The following is a 22,894-nucleotide window of genomic DNA, read 5'->3' as shown; positions in this document are numbered from 1 at the left end:
CGCACTCAGCGAGGCTTGCTACCAGCCTGCTCTTTTCCCGTCCTTCTCCGCGTGAGCCGCGGCGGGAAGCGCGTGCTCGGCGTCTTTGCAGTTCTTCGATGGCTATCCTCTTTTAAGAAGATGACGAGGCCAGCCGTCATTTCTTCCTGCCTTTGGTCCGTCAGGCAGTCGGTTGGGACCTGTTGCTACCTTCGGTTAGTCTGTCAGTCTGACTGTGCTACTACCCCTCAGTCATACTCCTCTCCCTCCCTTAGCCACGACCCGAGTTGGTAAGTGAGACTCAGCTATTCGTCAGTATTGTAGTCAGGGCCACTCCTGCCGCTTCCCAGTCCGATATGAGGCCTACGCTGTGGTGAGTGCCTCACCAGGGAGGCTCCAGGCTCCTATAAAAACAGGCTTCCCTGAAAGCTGAGTACCCGTCGAGCTGTGTCCTGGGCTCTCTGAAGATTTTTTTTTTTTTTTTTTTTTTTTTTTGCAGTACGCGGGCCTCTCACCGCTGTGGCCTCTCCCGCCGCGGAGCACAGGCTCCGGACGCGCAGGCCCAGCGGCCATAGCTCACGGGCCCAGCCGTCCCGCGGCACGTGGGATCCTCCCGGGTCAGGGCACGAACCCGCGTCCCCAGCATCGGCAGGCGGACTCCTAACCACTGCGCCACCAGGGAAGCCCTGAAGATATATATTTTTTAAATCCTAGTAATTCTCTTCAACAGGTGTTTGTTCAGGATAGTTTACACCAGATCCTGGTTTTTGCCTGCGGTAATACAGAATCAAGAGGAAAGAGATAGCAGTGTACTGAACAAACTCAGTGGTGGAAGGAGACGTGGGAATAGCAATATAATCATTACAGTGTAATCGGTAGAAAATAAGACTATATTACAGTCTCGTGAAAGCACAAATGGAGATTCAGTCAGCCCTGCTCAGGAATGTCAGGGAAAGTTATAGACGGGAGATGACTTTTGAACTGGATCTTGAAAGAAGAGGAGGTGTTTGCAGGGCAAACACCAAAGGATATCTCTAGCAAGGGGGAAAGCATGATGAATCTGTAAAGGTAAATGGGCACGTTGTAAAGGGTCTTATCAAGCTAAAGGGTTTGGAGCCACCAGAGGCTGTAGCTAGGAGAGTGATGTTAGATTTGCTGTCACTCGGGAATAAAGGGGATGCATTGGAATGGAGAAAGCTGAGGTCAGGGAGGTTCACTGCAATAGTCTTGGTGGGAGAGATTAAGGTCCTGTAATAGGACCTAATAGAAAGATGAGGGCTTCCCTGGTGGCGCAGTGGTTGAGAGTCCGCCTGCCGATGCAGGGGACGCGGGTTTGTGCCCCGGTCCGGGAAGATCCCACATGCCGCGGAGCACCTGGGCCCGTGAGCCATGGCCGCTGAGCCTGCACGTCCAGAGCCTGTGCTCCGCAACGGGAGAGGCTACAACAGTGAGAGGCCCGCGTATCGCAAAAAAAAAAAAAAAAAAAAAAAAAAAGATGAAAAGGTGAGGTTGGGATTGAGAAACTTTTATACGGTAGAATTCACAAGACTTGAACAAATGGATATGCTGGTAAGAGAATAAATTATATAATGCATTATAAGGGGCTTAGCACCAAGTTAACCATTGCATGTGTCCAATAAATGTGTGTGTAGGTATGTATGTATGTATAAAGTAGTCATCAAAGATAATAGCCAATCTTGGGCAGCCAGTTTAGATAGAAATTTTGAGAGTCCAGTGTGTGTGTGTGTTGGGAAGGTTCAGAAAAATTTATTTTGAGTTTGCCCTAATAAATTATTAAAGAAAATGCACCACATAGACAAATGAATAGAAGTTAGAAGAAGGGATAATTACTGTGAGCTAAGGTGGTTAAAGAAAGCTTCATGTAGGAGGTGGAAACGGAGAACATTTTAGGTGGAGAACAAGTGAAAAAAGAGCAGAAGTGGAAAAGAGCATGATGTTTTGGGGAATGACCGGCTTGCTTGAGGGAGTTCTCAAAACAGTAGATAGTAAGACAGTTTTAAGCCCAGGTAGGGGAGAATCTTGAAAATCAAATTAGGAAATTGCTATTTTGTCCTGTAGTCAATAAGGAGCTATTATCCACTTCTGAGTATATAAATGCATTGAGCACATCTACAGTAGTTACTATGATTGATCAGGAGTGACTTTTTAGTCATGATTAGTTTAGAAGTAGGTTTTGAGAAAAGTGCAAGAAGTGGATTGGTTGGAGAGGGAAGGGAAATATTGGTACTTTTGTTATGAATTGCAAAAGTGCAGTAATTGTCTTAATGCTGCCTTTTAATAGTGCCCTGGTCCCAGTCAGTTACCTCATGGTATAATTAGATTCTTGGCTTCAGGACCTTGACAACAACAATCTACACAAATAAGCCAAGTAAAACTCTCCATATTTAGGAAGTCATAAAATCCCGCAGTTGACTCTGTTGTGGAAAATCAAAAGTCTCACCTGGGTGAGGTAGGAAGGAGGAGGTGGCAAGGTATGTTACTTGAATGTGCATATGACTCGGTGTAGCAGCTGGAGTAAGGGAGAAGGAAAATGGCATGGTCTGCTAAGACAACTAATACATAAATTCTCCCATCTTTTTTTCTAACATCATCCAGCTGGTGAGCCCCCAGTCGCACTGACATCTTTTATTTCTCATATACACAAGGCATGTTCCTGCCTCAGAGCCTTTGTGCTGGCTTTCTCCCTCTAGAACACTTTTCTTCAAGATATTCATATGGCCGGCTCTTTCATTTCCTTCAAGTCTTTGACCCAATGTCAGCTTCCTAAGATCTACCCTGACCATACTTAAAAAAAAAATCGCTCCTCCCTGATACCTTCCTGCTTTCCATCTCCCTTCTCTCTGTTATTATTTTCTCCATAGCACTCTTCAGCTTAACATACTGTATAATTTGCTTATTTTCTTTTTAAAAATTAATTAATTAATTTGGCTCTATTGGGTCTTAGTTGTGGCACACGGGATCTTTTGTGACGGTACGTGGGTTCTTCGTTGTGGCATGCGGGCTTCTCTCTAGTTGTGGACTGTGGGCTCCAGGGCATGCGGGTCAGTAGTTTTGGCGCATGGGCTCTCTAGTTGTGGTGCACGGGCTCCAGAGCGCATGGGCTTAGTTGCCCCACGGCATGTGGGATCTTAGTTCCCCGACCAGGAATTGAACCTGCGTCCCCTGCATTGGAAGGCGGATTCTTAACCACTGGACCACTTAAGGAAGTCCCTGCTTATTTTTCTAAGTATCTGTTTCCCGTGAGGGATGGGTTTGTTTTTGTTTTTATTTTTGTTTTGTCTTTTTGGTTCACTGTTACATCCCCAGCACCTAGAACAGTGTCTGGCACATGGTAGATGCTCAGTACATTCTTGTGCAGTGAATAAATGAGTCAAGTCAATGGAAGAGGAACTATTCCATAGCTGTCTCTCAAAATTCCATTGGTCCTTTCTGCATTCCCTTCTTAGATCACATATTGTACTTTGGAGCTATCCCATCCCTTAGAGCTAATTGCTTTTCCCCTGCAAGGTTTTGGTGATATTAACACTAGTTTTTTTGACATAGATGTCTTAATGAACACTTAAAGCAGATTTCACATTAAAAAAGTGTTATAGAAGGAAAATTTACTCCACAGTATGATTTTCTCCAAGCCCCATCCTCCTTTAAGAAGCTTTCAATATTTTTTAATAGCAGGATTATTCACATCATACCAATTAAAAAATATATTTTATTTATTTATTTGGCTGCATTGGGTCTCAGTTGTGGCACGTGGGGTCTTTTGTTGCAGCATGCGGGCTCTTCATCGCCGCCTGTGGGCTTCTCTCTAGTTCCGGCATGTGGGCTTCAGAGCGCTCAGGCTCTCTGGTTGTGGCGTGCGGGCTCTAGAGCATGCGGGCTCAGTAGTTGCGGTGAGCGGGCTTAGTTGCCCCATGGCATGTGGGATCTTAGTTCCCCAAGCACAGATCAAACTTGTGTCCCCTGCGTTGGAAGGCAGATTCTTAACCACTGGACCACCAGGGAAGTCCCAAGAAGCTTTCAGTGTTTAATAACTATTTACTGAACATATTTTACACGCCACACACTCTTCTGGAGGCAAGGGTTCACTGGTGAACAAAATAGTTGTGCTCCCTGCAGTCCTAGAGGAGAGACCAACATTAAATAAGTATACAAATAAATATATAATTACAAATTGTGATGATTTCTAAGAAAGAAAAGTTGAGGGCTTATGAAAGAATATGATAGGGGGAATAAATTTGCATTGAGGTGCATGGAAGACCTCTACAAACAATTATATTTGAGCTGATATAAGACCTAAAGCATGAATGGGATTCAGCTCTCAAGGAACTTACCCTTGATTGATGAAACAAACATTAAATAATTATATAAATAAATTTAAATTACACATTACTATGTGTTAGGAAGCATTTTAGGAAAAAACCCTAGTATGTGCAAAGGTTCTAGAATGAGAAAGAGGGAGTTCCCTGGCGGTCCAGTGGTTAGGACTCTGTGGTTCCACTGCTGGGGGCCTGGATTCGATCTGTAGTGGGGGAACTAAGATTCCCCAAGCTGCATGGTGTGACCAATAAAATAATACAGAATGAAAAAGCTTGAAATATTTGAGGAACAAAAAGAATTCCATTCTGGAATCTGTCTTTTAGTAATAAAAACATCAGCAAAGAAGGAGATTATGTATGCGGGGATGTAGGGATGTTTACCACAGAATTGTTTGCAGAACGAAAAATAAATAAAGGAAATTAAAAACAAAACCTGAAAAAAGCCTACATGTCCATCACGAGAGGAATTGCTGGATAAATTATCTTATGTGGAATACTATACAGCTATCAAAATTGATTAGAACTATTTATATTAAAGTGGAGAGATATCCATGAAATAACAGGTGAGAACAGTAATGTATACAGAAATATATGATCCCATTTTAAAAAACCTACCATACCACTGCAACAACCTCTGTATATGTGTGTGTGTGTGTGTGTGTGTATATAGAAGCACACATATATATATATATATATATATATATATATTTGGATATGTTTTAATGAGAATAGAGAATGATGTAGAGAAATATACCAGGCTTTTTGCATTGGTTACAGTTCAGGGGAGTGGAGAGAAAGAAAATAATACTCTAACAAAAGGAAAAAAGGTTATTATGGAATAATGTTGAGCAAAAATGTAGAATATAAAATACTAGCTATAGAATTACTACAAACATGTAAAAATCGAATATGCATAAGGACAAAGACTTAAAGTAACAAAAATAAAACTCATTTTGACTAGATGAGATTGCAGCAAACTTTTTACTTTAGATTTCTCTTATTTCAATATTGTTTTTTCAATAAAGTAACATTAAAAAAATGCATAGAGATTTTAACATCCAGGGATCAGACCATTTCAGCAGAGATGTTTTTCTTTCTTCTTTTGTCCCATGTTCAATTCATGTTGTTTTGTCTTATCTTATGCACTGTCATAAGCCACCTGAAATACTGTCTAGGTCAAAGTGGGATGTAAATAAGTAAATAAAAATAACCTAATTCTTGCCAGTCTCTTCCCTTTTTAATCTATCCTGCACACTGCCAACATGTTACTCATGATAGTATCATGTAAAAGGATAATAATAATACTTGCTTCATAGGATTGTGAATGGATTAAATTAATGTATAGGAAGCATTTAGAATAGGGCCTGGCATATACTACATACTCACTAAGGACGAGTTATATGGTAATTATGTCATGTCATTTATTTGCTCAGAAGTTTATAATGGCACCTCTGCAGGATAAAATTCAAATGCAAGAGCCTCTACAATCTAGTTGTAAATAAAAATGCCACTTATAATATTACATGTAGGACTTTCCTGGTGGCACAGTGGTTAAGAACCTGCCTGCCAATGCAGTGGACATGGGTCAAGCCGTGGTCCAGGAAGATCCCCGGATCTTCCCAGGATCTTAGCTGCCGTGGAGCAGCTAAGCCCATGTGCCACTACTGAGCCTGTGCTCTAGAGCCTGTGAGCCACAACTACTGAGCCCACGGGCCTAGAGCCTGTGGTCTGCCACAAAAGGAGCCACCACAATGAGAAGCTTGTGCACCGCAACGAAGAGTAGCCCCCGCTTGCCACAACTAGAGGAGGCCTGTGCACAGAAACGAAGACCCAATGCAGAAATAAATAAATAAATAAATTTACATGTAGCTACTGAGCTCTTGAAATGTGGCTAACCAGAATTGAGACATAAGTGTAAAATACACCCTGAATTACAAAGTACAAAATTAAGAAAGTGAAATATTGCAGTGATTTTTATATTGATTGTATGTTGAAATGACAAAATTTTAAATATTTGGGTTAATAAAATATATTATTAAAATTAATTTTACCTGTTTCTTTTTACTTTTTTAAAAGTTTTTTAGAAACTTTTAAGTTACATATATGGCTCACATTACATATTTATTGGATAGAATGACTAGATTTTTAAAGTAAAATGTTGCTAACTTTTTCTTTTCTAAAAAAATTTTGCTCTCTTCTTATTGAAGTATAGTTGATTTACAATGTTGTGTTAGTTTCAGGTGTACAACAAAGTGATTCTTTTTCAGATTCTTTCCCATTATAGATTATTACAGGATATTAAATATAGTTCCCTGTGCTATACAGTAGGACCTTGTTGTTTACCTATTTTATATATAGTAGTGTGTATATGTTAATCCCAAACTCCTAATTTATCCCTCTCCCCTCTCTCTACTTTGGTAACCATAAATTTGTTTTCTATGCCTGTGTAATTCTGTTTCGTAAATAAGTTCATTTGTATCTTTTTTTTTTTTTTTTTGGCTGCACGTCACGTCATGTGGGATCTTAGTCCCCAACCAGGGATTAAACCCATTCCCCCTGCAGTGGATGCATGGAGTCTTAACCACTGGACCGCCAGGGAAGTCCCTGTATCATTTTTTGAGATTTCATATATAAGTGGTATCATATATTTGTCTTTGTCTGACTTCACTTAGTGTGATAGTCTCTAGGTCCATCTATGTTGCTGCAAATGGCATTATTTCATTCTTTTTTATGGCTAATACTCCATTGTATACATATACCACATCTTCTTTATCCATTCATCCCTCGATGAACATTCAGGTTGCTTCCATGTCTTGACTATTGTAGACAGCACTGCTATGAACATTGTGGTACATGTATCTTTTCGAATTAGAGTTTTCTCTGGATATGTGTCCAGGAGTGGAATTCCTAGATCATATGGTAACTCTATTTTTAGTTTTTTAAGGAACCTCCGTACTGTTCCCCATAGTGGCTGCACCAATTTACATTCCCACCAACAGTGTAGGAAGATTCCTTTTCCTCCACACTGTCTCCAGCATTTGTAGTATCTAGTCTTACATTTAGGTCTTTAATCCATTTTGAATTTACTTTTGTATATGGCGTTAGAGAAAGTTCTAATTTCATTGATTTACATGTAGCTGTCCAGTTTATCTAGTCTTACATTTAGGTCTTTAATCCATTTTGAATTTACTTTTGTGTATGGTGTTAGAGAGTGTTCTAATTTCATTGATTTACATGTAGCTGTCCAGTTTATCTAGTCTTACATTTAGGTCTTTAATCCATTTTGAATTTACTTTTGTGTATGGTGTTAGAGAATGTTCTAATTTCATTGATTTACATGTAGTTGTCCAGTTTTCCCAATACCACTTATTGAAGAAACTGTCTTTTCTCCATTGTATATTCTTGCCTCCTTTGTCATAGATTAATTGACCATAAGTGCATGCGTTTATTTCTGGTCTTTGTGTCCTGTTCCATTGATCAGTGTGTCTTTTTTGTTCCATATTGTTTTGATGATGGTAGCTTTGTAATATAGTCTGAAGTCAGGGAGCATGATTCCTCCAGCTTAGTTTTTCTTTCTCAAGATTGTTTTGGCTATTCGGGGTCTTTTGTATTTCCATACAAATTAAAAAAAATTTGTTCTAGTTCTGTGAAAAATGCCATTGGTAATTTGATAGGGATTGCACTGAATCTGTAGATTGCCTTGGGTAGTATGCTTATTTTAACAGTATTGATTCCTGCAATCCAAGAACACGGTACAACTTTCCATCTGTTTGTGTCATCTTCGATTTCTTTCATCATTGTCTTTTAGTTTTCAGAGTACAAGTCATTTGCCTCCTTAGATAGGTTTATTCCTAGGTATTTTATTCTTTCTGATGTGATGGTAAATGGGATTGGGTTACCATTTCATCCTAATCTCTGTCCAGTTGATATTTTAGACCCAAGTGCAGTATACTTGCATTTATTTCTATTAACTTTTATATTATTATAAAATAAAACTCATTATTCTAAAGTATAAGATCTATCCCTCACAACTTTGGTACATTCATTCAATAAATACTGAATGCCTATTTTAGTCACTTTTAGGCACTAGAGATATTGAGGTTAATGAGACAGATAAGTTGCCTGGCCCCAAGGAAGTTACAGTCTAGTAAGGAGAAATAGGCACACAAACAAACAAGATATTTTGGAATTTAAATAAATGTTACATCTCTGAGGTGATGACATTTGACCTGATGCTTGAAGGATGAGAAGGAGCTAGTCATGTGATTATCTGGGGGAAGAGCATTCCAGAGAGGGAAGAGCTATTGCAAATTATCTGAATTGGAAAAGTATTTGACATGTTGGATAAACACACAGTGGTGGGCAGACACTAAGATAGCCCCCAATGATGCCTGCCTCTTGGTATTCACACTGTTGTGTAATCCTCTCCACTTGAGTGTTGACAAGATCTATGATGAGTAGAATACAGGAACGGTGATGGGATGTCACTTCAGTCGTTTGCTTACAGAAGATTGAGACTTCCATGTCGCTAGGAGGTCATCTTGCAGAAATCCACATGGCAAAGAACTGAGTGTAGCCTTGCACCAAGAGTTAGTTAGGAACTGAGGCCCTCAGGCCCACAACCCTCAAGGAACGGAATTAGGCCAACAACTGTATGAACTTGGAAGCAGATCCTTCTCCATTTGAGCCTTCAGACGAGACCCAGCCCTGGTCAACATCTTGGTCATAACCTTGTGAGAGACACTGAAGCAGAAGACCCAACTAAGCTATTCGTGAACTCTTAACTCACAGATGCTGTGAGATAATACGTGTGTTTTAAGCTGCTAAATTTGTGGACATTTGTTATGATGCAATAGATAAGTAACACACATATTTGATAAATATGCTCACTGTATTTTCTTTCAAGTTATTGATGAAAATGTTTTACAGAACAGTGTCAAGTCAGAATTCTGGTTCACTCCACTAGAAGCCATTTTTTTTTTTAGAAGCCATTTTTAAGTTGATATTTATCAATTAGTTAGCACAACCTTAGGTTTATTTAGAAATGCCCTTAATTGTGCTTCTACTTGGTCTACATTTTCTTTTCTTTTCTTTCTTTCTTTTTTTCTTTTGGCCACACTGCTCGGCCTATGGGATCCTAGTTCCCCGACCAGGAATCGAATCCGGGCCCCAGTAGTGAAAGTGCGGAGTCCCAACCACTGGACCACCAGGGAATTCCCAATATATTTTCTTATTTTTATATCATGAAATTTCTCACAAAATGTTTTGTCAAAATACCATATACACTGTGTCTAGTAATTCTGTCCAAAAAGAGAATGGGGTTAGTCTGGCATGATTTTTTTTTATAAATCCATGTTGAATTAATGGTTACTTTTTTCTAATTCTTTAAAGACACATCTTGGGACTTCCCTGGTGGCACAGTGGTTAAGAATCTGCCTGCCAATGCAGGGGACACGGGTTTGAGCCCTGGTCCAGGAAGATCTGAAATGCTGTGGAGCAGCTAAGCCCGTGTGCCACAACTGTTGAGCCTGTGCTCTAGAGCCCGCGAGCCACAACTACCGAGCCCACGTGCCACAACTTCTGAAGCCCGCGCGCCTAGAGCCCAAGCTCTGCAACTAGAGAAGCCACTGCAATAAGAAACCTGTGCACTGCATCGAAGAGTAGCCCCCACTTGCCACAACTAGAGAAAGCCCGTGTGCCTCAAGTAAGACCCAACAACAAAGGCCCAATGTAGCCAAATATAAATAAATTGATAAAAACACATCTTTTGGATAGTTCATTCTAGAATCTTGTCTGAGATAAATACTAAGATCTTTGCAGATTCTACTATCCTTTCTCCTTATAAAAAGTGTTTAGTTATCAACAGCTTTCTACAACTTGTAGCAATTTCTGCAATTTCTAGCAATTTTTCCAGTTTTACATGAACTCTCAGATTTCATTCAATGGTTTATTGGGTTAACCTGCAAGTTTTACCAAAGCCCTGGCGTGTAATTTGTTCAGGCCAGGAGTGCTGTATTCATTTAGAGCAGTCAGATGCTCTCTTACAATCTTTATCTTCAGTTCCCTCTTACAATGTTTTACACTTTTTATTCTAAATATTATTCTTTTCAGTAGGAGAGAGAAACATGTTATCCATTAATCACTATACCATGAGTTTCAGCAATGGGATATATCCTTCCTTGCTTTTGTCCCAAACGTCATTTTTTTGGATAACAGCTTTATTAAGATATAATTTACGTACCATACAATTCATCCTTTTAAAGTGTACAATTCAGTGGTTTCCAGTATATTCATAGAATTGTACAACCAGCACCATTATCTAATTTTAGAATATTTTTATCATCCTAAAAAGAAAGCCTGTGCCCATTAGCAGTCACTCCCCATTCCCTCCCAAACTACCTTTCTAGCTCTAGGCAACACTAATCTACTTTCTGTCACTGTAAATTTGCCTGTTTGGGACATTTTTAAAAATAATTAATTTATTTGGCTGCATTGGATCTTTGTTGCGGTACCTGGGATCGTCCTTGCAGCACGTGGGGTCTTTCGTTGTGGCGCTCATTGCGACGTGAGCTGTTTGTTGTGGCATGCTGGCTTCTCTCGAGTTGTGGTGTGCGGGTTTTCTCTTCTCTAGTTGTGGCACAGGCTCCAGAGCACGTGGGCTCTGTAGTTGAGGCGCACAAGCTCAGTAGTTGTGGCGCATGGACTTAGTTGCCCCGCGGCATGTGGGATCTTAGTTCCCTGACCAGTGGCTGCAATATGTTATATTTCCACAGCAGTGTATGAGGTTTCCTATTTCTCAACATTCACTTGCTATTGTATTTTTATTATAGCCATCCTAGTAGGTGTGAAATGTCATCTCGTGATTTTAATTTGTATTTCCCTGGTGGCTTATGATGTTGATCATCTTTTCATGTGTATTAGTTATTCGTATTATTTTGGGGAGAAATCTCTAATTTAAAACCTTTGCCCGGGAATTCCCTTGCAGTCCAGTGGTTAGGGTTTAATGCTTTCACTGCCAGGGCCTGGGTTCGATCTCTGGTCGGGGAGCTAAGATCCCACAAGACGTGAGGTGCAGCCAAAAAAACAAAAAACGAAAAAACAAACCTTTGCCCATTTTTAAATTGGGTTGTGTTATTGAGTTGTAGGAATTCTTTATATATTCTACATAAAAGTCCCTTATTAGATATATGGTTTACAAATACTTTCTCCTATTCTGCGGGTTTTCTTTTTTACTTTCTTGATGGTATCCTTTGAAGCAGTAAAGTTTCTAATTTTGAAGACCAATTTATCTATTTTTTTCTTTTGTTGTTTGTGCTTTTGTTGTCATATCTAAGAAGCAATTGCCTAATAATTCTTTTGATGTCCCATTAATTTTTTAAATTACCTTAACCTGTTTTCCCATTAACCAGTTTCCTGTTAAGAGTACTGTATGTGTTAAGAGTGAGAACTATGATCAGACTGACTGAGTTTGAATGTTGGTGTTACCACTTGATAATTCTGTAACCAGAGGGAAAGTGACACAACTTCTTTAAGCCTCAGTTTCTTCATCTGTTAAGTAAGAATAATACTTCTTACCTCAAAGGTTGTGTTGAGGATTAAAATGCTTACAGAGAAAGCACTTGATGATTGGTAGCTATTATTACTAGAAATTTTCTTTAAGTACTATTTTTACTTAAATTAAAATACTTTACTACATAGGTGTTTTTCTTGACTTTGTATCCACTGCAGTAACTCGCTCATGGTAGAAGTTTAATGAATATCTGTTAACTGAAATTGATATGTAATATATAGTAGTAGCCCATTACATTGAGAACTGAGATGTGTTTGAGCTTGCTAAGGAGCTAAGTAAAAAGAAAAGACAAAACTGAAAATAAATATCACCCAGTTCATCATTTGGGCTTGGGTTAGCCCTTGTAGAAAAAGAAATGGGAGAATTATGATTCCAAAGACACTTCAAGGGGGAACAGTGCTAAATATACAGAAGGGAGGGGCTTAATTTAGAGAGAAAAATAGAAAAGTAAACCCCCAAATGTTGGTTGGTGGCATAAGACATTTTAGAATAGATGCCAAAAGAGAAAAGTTCTCTTGTCAAGAGCAGCAGACTGATTTGCCATGGTTGTTCTCTGAACAATCTGAGATTTGTTCTTGACTGAGACAAGAGTCCTTTGTCCAAAAGCATTCTCTTATCACTTGGTGAGACTGTCATTAGTCCCCTCACCCTTATTAGATAGACATATGATTAGAGGCCTCAAAAGACTCCCTAAGATTTTATGGTAGGGATTTCTGATCCAGAAATATACTGGTATTTTAATTTGTTTATCTAATAATGTAAGCAAAGTGATTAGAGCCTACCTCTACTTAACAATGTCCTGTATTCCACTGCACATGATATTCTTAATTTCATATGAATAAATGAATAATATATTTAAATTACTCAAGCCATGCAAATGATCTAATTTATGTTATCAATAAATATTTGTAAAATGTATGAGTGTATGGTTAGATGAAAGATAAATGGTTATGTAAATGAAATGTTCTTCCTTCTGCTTTCTCCTTCCCCCAGTTTTTGTCCAAATTTTATCAGTTCTTCCAAATAATGTTCAAATGCCAATCAGTGTATATTATTTTTGTGTACAGATTATTTGAGATTTGGTATTCAAGCTATTTTTCCTACTATATTATAAGCTCCTGGAAGTCTGGGTCTGATCTTTTTTGTCTTTATATTTTCCATAACACAGCATTTTACACAAAGTTGATATATAAACATAAGCATATTCAATGAATTGTATAATTTAGTAATATATTTACATTTATAAATGTAATATTACTACAAATATAATATTACAAATATTATATAATATTACATTTATTATATTTATGGTGGGAATTTTGGTACAGAATATTTAAGAAAACATTCGTATTATGAGATATTAATAACGCTTTCTCTTCACGCCTTTTCCAGATATTACTAAAAACTTACTGATTGAGTAAATATATAGTCTGTCTTCCCCAACACAGGCTTCTGTCCCTAAACAGGACAGGTTTCAAACAGACCTCCCTTCTTCCCTATTTTTCTCTCCCTTTTTTCTATTCTATTTCTCTCTTGCAGCTCTATTTACCTTTTCATGGTAACTCATTCTCTGTACTTTTTATTAGTCCTACATCTTGCCCCTTTTTACAATTCCTAATGCTTTTTAGAACTTTGTTTCCTTGTCACCTGCTCTTTCTATTTTTGTTCTTTCTGCTTGGCTTTCTCCTCCACTTGTCGCTACTTTCTCTCCTTGCCCTCAAGATACGGGGCAGGATTGGGTAGGGAGGAGCCCAGCTGGGTTAAGGGTGGAGCTACCTGTTTACTGCTTGGGATTCAGAACCTGACCAGGAAGGATCAGGCTGCTTGAATTTAGCTGAGGCTGAAGTCCGTATGGCCTGCCTACTGGAGGCTAGCATTTTGGAGGATAATTGGAACTTGGTGAGACTAGAAGCAGCCCCTTTCTTCGTTTTTCGATCCCCCTTCCTTCCTCCCTGTTCTGTATTTTTCACTCACAGCATCTCTTTCCATACTAACTTTTCTTCTTCCTTTTCCCCTGTTGCTTACTATTCTGTTTTTTCTGTCTGTCTAGCTCTCTGTCAGTTAACTTTATTTAGTATTTGTTTGCCTTTACTGTTACCCATTCTTTCCACATATCTGTCTGTTCTCTCTTAAAATTTAACTTTTTCTACCTCTTTTCCATTTTATTCTTCCCTTTATTAATTTTCTCATCCAACTCTCTTTTTTTCCTTCAGTCATTTTCTATCCACCTGTCTGTTCTTTTTATCTTACGGTTTCCCAGCAATGTAGCAATAAGGGAGGAATAAAGGAGCCACCCTGGCTTTCCAGGGGTCTATTCACCCTTTTTACTCATTCTCAGTCTTGTAGTGTGTTTTGATTAGGCACTGAAGAGTCTGTGCTTTGCACAGATAGTTAACAAACAGTGAAATTAGAGAAAGGTTGAATATTAAATTTAAAAGGCTTAATTTTATTCTTACTTTCTCTTTTTATTTAGTTATTTCCTGCAATACAGTGGATACAGTTTGTTATGGCTACTCTGAGGTAAGTTTATTTAACCTCATGTAATGTGACTGTTTGAACTAGTACAACTAGCAAAACTGGAGACAAGCAAAACTGGAGAATTCTGAAGTGTCTATATATATTTTTTTTCCCTGGGGATTTGCTTTTACTCATTAGTTAGAAATGCTGTTCTTTACCATGTTGACATTATCTGATTAATAAAATGTAATAACATCAACAACAATAATAACAAAAAAAAACCAGATTGAAGGGTAACATCTGAAAATCAAAGGACAATTTGGTCAACAGGATTGATTTGCAAAATCAGTTGTGAAGTGCTCACTTTGGTAGCACGTATACTAAAAATTGTAATGATACAGAGAAGATTAGCTTAGCCTCTGCTTAAGGATGACACACAAATTCGTGAAGCATTCCATATTTTTAAAACATTTGTGCAGTTTATTTTACATCAATTATATGTCAATAAAGCTGTAAAGAAAAGTAGCAAAAACAAAGGAGCCCCAATTGTCCTGTTTAATGATAGTCTTTTATCTCTGCCAGTGTTATAGGTTCAAGTTCACTTATTGCCTATGCTGTATTCCAGAACATACAGAAATCTCCAGAGGTGAGCAGTCTCTTTCTGTGTTGGATTTGAACTTTTTGTGACTTAGCCTTTGAAATAAAAAAGAAAGGGGTCCCCTATAAATGATGGAATAATGCTATGAATTGCTTGTAAATTTGTCATTTTGATATAATACATTGAGATATTTTAGACATTGCCCCAAAGGTCTCCCTTTTCTTTTAGGTAGTTATTTTAATTATAATTTTTAATACTGAGGAATTGACTAAATGTGGATTAGTGGATAAATGTAGATTTTTTGGGGGTATGCATTAATTATTAAAGTCAAAGAAACAGAGTATTGTTTGAAGCCTATATTCATTCTAAGCATGGTAGGGTCCTGCCTAGAGGTGAGTTTTCTGATGTTCATATCTTGGTAAAATTGCTGGTGGGGCTGGAAGTAGTTCAAGCACTGCTATACAAAAGGTATTTATTTTGCTGTTCTGGCTTTCTAGGCAATTACAATTTAATGGTGAAAATAGAACAAAAATACATCCTATGTAAAACTATTCATACCAAAAAAGTCAAATCAAAAAGCTTCCTTTTATTGAGGTATAATTGACAAATAAAAATAGTATATACTTAAGGTATTAAAAAAAAAATCAATCAGGGAGTTCTCTGGTGACCTAGTGGTTAGGATTCTGGGCTTTCACTGCTGTGGCCCAGGTTCAATCCCTGGTCCCACAAGCTGCATGGTGTGCTCCCCCTCAAAAAAAAAGATTTTAAGAAAAATGTAACAAAACTGTTTTTCTAATCAGGCCAAGTGGCACAAAATTAAGCAAAATGTAGTTTAGGACATGTATGAGAGAGCTTTTGTAAAGTGGAAAATGACACATTTAGCTTAGCTATGGCTAAGGTCTCATAGCTAGTAAGTGTTAGAGCTAGAAGTTGAGGCAGACTTGTCTTGTTCCAAAGCTTCTTCTCACATACACTTTTAAACCACTGAAATATAATGTCTAATGAAAAGAGAATTTTGAATTTCAGAGGTAGAATGTGACTATGTAAGTAAAACTAGAAAGTAGAAGTCTTGATACTGTATTGCCAATTGCCTGCCAAAGTAATCTTAGGCCACACATCTTCCTGTGATGTGGATTTCCCTAATGTTTCTTTCCTGAATGTTTGTTGAAATTTGAGTTCAGATGTGGTTAAGTTAATAAAGTATAAGTTACGTTGTGGAGAGAGGTAAGCAGAGATTCTCAGTACTACTGACCTTTTGGGCTAGATGGTTATTTGTTATGGGTGGCTGTCCTGCATCTTAGGATATTTAGCAGACTTTACCCAATAGATGTAGCAGCAACCTTCCTCACCCAGTTGTGAGAACCAAAAATATCTTCAAATACTGCCAAATGTCTTCTGAGAGAGGCAGTCACTCCTGGTTGAAAACCACTGCTCTAGGGTGACCTCTGCCATAACAGTGGGTTAGAGCTTTATAAAGATGTAGGGTCTGGTTTGGCCTGGGATGTGACCTTTAATTTCTCTGGCTTCGGTTCTCATACCTTTCACATAACCAGAGCCTGAAGGACCTTAGTAATCATTAATTCAGTGGTTCCTACACATTCTGCTTTTTTGGCGTAGGGAAGATTCCAATTTTTCCAGCTTAAAAATGTCAGCCATGCTCCACCGTTTTCCTTTATTTCTTCATCAAATAACATTTTTAACAGCATAAACACATGGAAGGCATAATCTGAAAAAGACAAAAATTATTAAATTAATGATTATAGTAAATTGGAGAAATTCATGGGAAATCTTTGAGGGGACTAGCTGATTAGACAGTAACTCAGAGTAACTCAGAGAGGCAACCTTAAGAGAGAAGAAAGTAACCCGGGCCAGCCAGTGTTAAAAAAAAAAAAACACGAGGCAGATATACTTTGCTGCACTTGTGTGAAGTGTACTTCATTTCCTTGTGAAGGTCACTTTTGATATTCTTTGTAACTTGATTTCACTAGAAATATCAGGAAGCAGGGTTTTGGAAGAGTATAAATATGAGTTGCTTTAGGTGTTTTACCTTACCAGGTTAGACCTGGACCCAGAACCTCCTTAGGGAAAGCCTTTCACACAATGCATTCCGTCCCTGCACCTTACTTTGCTCTTGATTTAAATGAGACAAGTACAAATATATTTAAAGTTTTTGCTTTCATATTTAGGATCATGTCTTAAGCTTTTTCTTCTTATTACCATGCACTATGCTGATTGTATTTTTATTTATTTTAATTTAATTTTTTTTTTAATTTTTAAAATTTTATTTATTTATTTTTTTTGCGATATGCGGGCCTCTCACTGTTGTGGCCTCTCCCGTTGCGGAGCACAGGCTCTGGATGCACAGGCTCAGCGGCCATGGCTCACGGGCCCAGCCGCTCCACGGCACGTGGGATCTTCCCGGACCGGGGCACGAACCCGCGTCCCGTGCATCGGCAGGCGGACTCTCAACCACTGCGCCACCAGGGAATCCCTAATTTTTTTATTAAAAAAAAAATTTTTGGCTGCGCTGCACAGCATGTGGGATCTTAGTTCCCCAGCCAGGGATCAAACCTGTGCCCCCTGCAGTGGAAGCACGGAGTCTTAACCACTAGACTGCCAGGGAAGTCCCTTTTTAAAAATTTTTGATTGTTTGTATTTTTCTTAAAGCATGACCTGTATCATACATTTCTCTGTATTACCTTTGACACAATATCTTGTTAAACATAGAAGGGGTGAATCTTTTTTAATTTCAATACTGGGTGCTCAGTTAAGTTTTGTTGTTTAATTGATTGATTTTATCTCCTGTTACTAGAACTCATGATTTTCCAACCATGAGTGAAAGTATATAAACCTCTTTTTATCCTTTATTTCTGTGCCAAAGACCTTAGGTGTGTTTTAATGGCCAACAGTTCCCTATATATAAGGCTATTTATTGACTCAATGACCATACTTATGTTCTTGCTCACAAAAGCTGCTTGGCCGCCTTTCTGCTCCAGAGTTTATTTTGTATTCAGTTTTAATTTTTTACCCATTAACAGTTATAAACTTGTGATAGGTCATAGACCAGTAAAATCTATGAATATGCCACCTGGCTGGAACCTTAACAGGCTTCCTTGTAGCAAAGAATATATGTTGTTAAAATAATTGTATCTGATATTTAGTAAATACAGTTTAAAATATTATTTCACTTGTTTTTGTTTGTGTTAGCCAAAGCAGCTTGACCATTTACCCCTATTAGCAAGGTATTAGCATCTTAACTTTCCTCTCATTTGGAAGAAAAGTATGAGAAAAATTCCCTTTTGTACAGTTGAGGAGATTAGTTCTTATATTAGGTAGTATCTGTTGATAACTTAGAAATTTTTTTGCAGCGGGGGCACATCCCAGGGACCGGGCCAGCCTGTGGACCCAGTGGTGGGGGCACCAAAAATTTTTAACTTTACTTTTTTACTGTGAGATATACCAGCCATGGTTTAGAAGGCATAAAACTCAAGTGTGCTATATAATGGATGGCTATAAACAAAACCTGGGACAAGAAATAGGAATCGCTCATATCCCCAAACATTCCTACTGTGCTCCTTCCCAATCACAACCTCACCTCTAGCAGTAACCACTATCCGGATTTTTGCTTAATCATTTCTTGGCTTTTATGTATAGTTTTACCAGTAATGTATATATCCCTAAACAATTTAGTTTTGCATTTTTGAACTTGACATAAATGGGATAATACTATTTTTTGGTATGTATTGCTTTGTGATTTGCTTTTTTCCCTCAGTATCACTTCTGAGATTTGTCCATGGCTTGTGTACAGCTCTGGTTCATTTCTTTTTCACTGATGCTTAGCATTCTATATTATGAACATACCACAATATATCTATCTGTGCTGCTATAAACAGTCTTTTTACATGTCTTCTGATGCACACATGCAAAAATTTCTCTAGTGATTTTACCTAATAACAGAATATAGGATATTCATATCCCCTAGATAGTGCCAGACTTTTTCCAAATAATTGTGCCAGCAGTGTATGAAATGTCCTATTGCTTCATGTTCCTGTTAATATTTGATATTGTCAGACTTTAAAAATTTTTGCCATGGGTGTGTAATTTTCATCCCATTGTAGATTGATTGATTTATTGACTTGTGGTCTCCTTATAGTTTTAATTTTTTAATTTCCTTGATTACTAATGGGGTCAGGCATATTTTCACATTTTTACAGCCATTTGGATTTCTTAAGTACCTGTTCAAATCTTTTGTCCATTTTTTTTCTATTGGTTTTCCTTATTGCTTTGTAAGAGTTTTTGTTTGCTTTGTTTTTTAAAAGTAAAATTTATTTATTTATTTATTTTTGGCTACGCTGGGTCTTTGTTGCTGCCCGCGGGCTTTCTCTAGTTGCGGCGAGCGGGGGCTACTCTTCACTGTGGTGCACGTGCTTCTCATTGCAGTGGCTTCTCTTGTTGCGAGCGTAAACTCTAGGTGTGCGGGCTTCAGTAGTTGTGGCACGTGGGCTCAGTAGTTGTGGCTTATGGACTCTAGAGCACAGGCTCAGTAGTTGTGGCACACGGGCTTAGTTGCTCTGCGGCATGTGGGATCTTCCCAGAACAGGGCTCAAACCCATGTCCCCTGCATTGACAGGCGGATTCTTAACCACTGGACCACCAGGGAAGTCCGTGCTTTGTTTTTAATATTGTTTGGATACTGGTCCTTTGTTAGTCATATGTGTTAACAAATATCTTCTCCCACTTTGTGGCATGTCTTTTCACTTTCTTTATGGTGTCTTTTGACACAGACATTTTTCATTTGAATGTGGGCAAATTTTTCAACTATTTCTTTTAGATCTTTTTGTGTTTTGCTTAGGAAAAACTTGCCCTAACCAGTAATTAAAGACATTGTCCTATATTATCTTAAAAAAACCTTTATAAATGTTGTCTTTCACGTTTAGGCCTTTAAACTACTTGGGGCCGATTTTTGAGCGTGTGAGGTAGAAAGTAGGGGCCCAATTTAATTTTTATCCATATGGATACCCAGTTGTTCTAGTATCACATTTTGAAAAGACTGTTCTTTCTCCATTCATCTAAAAAGCCACCTCTATCATATATCAATAGTTTCTAGGGGCTTCCTTGGTGGCGCAGTGGTTAAGAATCCACCTCCCAATGCAGGGGACATGGGTTTGAACCCTGGTCTGGGAAGATCCCATATGCTACGGAGCAGCTAAGCCTGTTCGCCACAACTACTGAGCCTGCGCTCTAGAGCCCGTGAGCCACAACTACTGAGCCCACGTGCCACAGCCACTGAAGCCCACCCACCTAGAGCCCATGCTCCGCAACAAGAAAAGCCACCACATGAGAAGCACACGTACTGTGATGAAGAGTAACCCCTACTTGCTGCAACTAGAGAAAGCCCATGTGCAGCCAAAAATAAATAAACTTATTTTTAAAAAAACATTTATTTATATATGCTTAGGCTTGTTTTGGGCTCTCTATTCTGTTCCATTGGTCTATTTGTCCATCTCTGGGCTAGTACCACTGCATCTGCTTTATATCGTGTCCAGCTTTATATTGTTTTGGTATGTGTAGGACAAGTCCTCCTTCTCCTTTTTCTTCGAGTGTCATAATTAACTTGATATTTTGTATTTCAGTATCAGATTTAGAGCCAACTTTGTCAAATTCCACAAGAAGATATGTTGATACATAATTGAGATTGCATTTAATCTGTGTATCACTTTAAGGAGAACTGACATTTTCATAACATTGGATCTTACAGTCCATGAGCATGGTATATTTCTTTACCTTAGATCTTTGGTATCTTTCAATAAACATATTATAATTTTCTCTACAGAGGGGCCAAAACTATTATCAGGAAAGTGGGATTGGGGAGGCCAAAAGGAGAAGGATATTAGAAAATGAGAAAGACAGACTTCAGCAATGTAGATAGAAATTGAAAGACAACATATACAATTCATGCTGATATTTTTCTCCACCTTGACTTTTATTGATATGAAAACCTGTAAAATGAATAAGGTCTTAGGATCTAGTACATAACATCACCATGTTATGTACTAGATAATAGTTGATATTATTGTTGATAATAATAGTTGATAATAGTTGATAACACTATTGTACAATTGAAATTTGCTCAGAGAATAGAACGTACATGTTCTCACACACATATGCAAAAAGGTAAATATGTGAGGTGATGGATGTGTTCATTAACTTGAGGGAAATCCTTTCACAATGTATATGTACATCAAATCATCACATACACTTTATCTTGCAGTTTTATTTACCAATTATACTTCAATAAAGAAAAAAAGAAAAATGCAAATTAAACTCATGAAGATTTTAAAAAAACCTGTTTTCATTTTCTTTGAGTTCTCAACCATATCCTAAAACACTCAGGTGATAATCTCATTGCTTTTCTTTTTTTTTTTTTGCGGTACGCGGGCCTCTCACTGTTGTGGCCTCTCCCACTGCAGAGCACAGGCTCCGGATGCGCAGGCTCAGCGGCCATGGCTCACGGGCCTAGCTGCTCCACAGCATGTGGGATCTTCCCGGACCGGGGCACGAACCCGTGTCCCCTGCATCGGCATGTGGACTCTCAACCACTGCGCCACTGGGGAAGCCCCTCATTTCTTATTGTTAGAAGATGTTGACTGTGCAGCTAGAGCACTTAAAATTTCCCATTTGTGGTATGTCTCCATCACAGAATTTCTCATCTTTTCACTCTTTCCTTGAGGAAGAATTTCCAATGCTAATACTTCCATGAATAGTCTGGTTCCAGAACAGTTGGGATAGTTGTGATTACAGGTTACTTCCTACCTGGAGTATTCCTTTATATTCCCCAGTCAACCAATAGCAGAGGCCCCAGAAAAATTATGTCCAGATTTCTTCTAGAAGGGTAAAACATAAAAGTAATTAATTGTTACATTCTCCTGTCTATATCATTTTTGAAATTATGAATTTTATTCCTTTACAGATAAGGCCACTCGTTTATCTGAGCTTCTCTGACCTCCTCCTGGGGATATACTGGCTCATTGAGGCACTTCTCTATGGAACTTCAGCAGCCAATAAGGACATCGTCTGCTATAACTTGCAAGCAGTTGGACAGGTGAGTGCTACTAGATTGTGATAGTACCTTGTATGAAAGGCACACGCTTATTTAAATAAGAAGCAAAGATAATCCATCCTGGGAAGTAGGACCCTTTTGTTTATTGTTACACTTTGAAACAATAGCTTTTATTGTTTTTCCCCATTAAAAAACGACTTATTTATTACAGAAAATTTGGGAAATTCAGAGAAGCAGAAAAATAATTAAAATCACCCAGATATAATCATTCTTTAATATTTTATGTATATTATATATTTCCAGTCTTCTTCTCTTTAGGTATATGCATTTTAGAACAAATAACACATTAATACTTTTGGTAACCTGCTTTTATTATTCAACATAGTGTGACCATATTTCCATGTAATGGAATATATTTCTACATCTTTTGAGATTATTGCATGTTTTTTATTACATTAATAAACATTAACTTTTGGAAATACTACATATGATTATATATGAGTTATATATCTTTCATAGATTTTATCAATGGATTCACCCACATAGTACCATCAGTATATAATGTTTCTGAGACTTGGGATGTGAAAAAAGTAGAGGTTAATATGCAGTCTGTACTCACTGCTGGATGCTTCCTCTGGGATTTGTTACTAGAGGGGAAATTTGTTTCAATGTAGTAGGAAAATACTAATATGTAGTTAGTGGTATGAAATCCATGTACTAATATGTTACCTATCTTATATAAATTTATTTATTTTTTTAAACACGTGTGTGTGTTTTTTTTTTTTTTTTGGCTGTGTTGGGTCTTTGCTTCTGTGCGTGGGCTTTCTCTAGTTGCAACGAGCGGGGGCCACTCTTCATTGTGGTGTGTGGGCCTCTCACTGTCATGACCTTTCTTG

At 38.1% G+C, this 22,894-nt stretch overlaps 1 protein-coding gene and 1 non-coding gene across 5 annotated transcripts in view; both read left to right on the top strand.

Moving 5' to 3' along the window:
• The first annotated feature begins 19 nt into the window (after positions 1-19).
• TMEM116 (transmembrane protein 116) overlaps positions 20-22,894 on the top strand; it is a 112,772-nt gene continuing 89,897 nt past the window's right edge. For 2 of the 4 annotated variants that reach the window (XM_032603152.1, XM_032603149.1), the window contains exons 1-4: positions 13,702-13,782; positions 14,357-14,403; positions 14,923-14,986; positions 21,909-22,040. In XM_032603152.1, coding sequence (XP_032459043.1) covers positions 13,735-13,782; positions 14,357-14,403; positions 14,923-14,986; positions 21,909-22,040 — 291 coding nt within the window. In that variant the 5' untranslated portion in view covers positions 13,702-13,734. Of the gene's footprint in view, positions 270-13,701; positions 13,783-14,356; positions 14,404-14,922; positions 14,987-21,908; positions 22,041-22,894 lie in introns of those variants that run through there. The other 2 variants (XM_032603150.1, XM_032603151.1) reach the window with 2 other exon arrangements.
• LOC116739388 lies at positions 14,697-14,804 on the top strand. The gene has a single exon (XR_004345565.1). It is a non-coding gene; the product is annotated as a U6 spliceosomal RNA (small nuclear RNA).

The sequence above is a fragment of the Phocoena sinus genome, chromosome 14, assembly GCF_008692025.1.
Source record: "Phocoena sinus isolate mPhoSin1 chromosome 14, mPhoSin1.pri, whole genome shotgun sequence".
NCBI classification, from domain to species: Eukaryota; Metazoa; Chordata; class Mammalia; order Artiodactyla; family Phocoenidae; genus Phocoena; species Phocoena sinus.
Note: the sequence above shows the minus strand (reverse complement) of the source record. Positions and strands in the feature narration are given on the sequence as shown.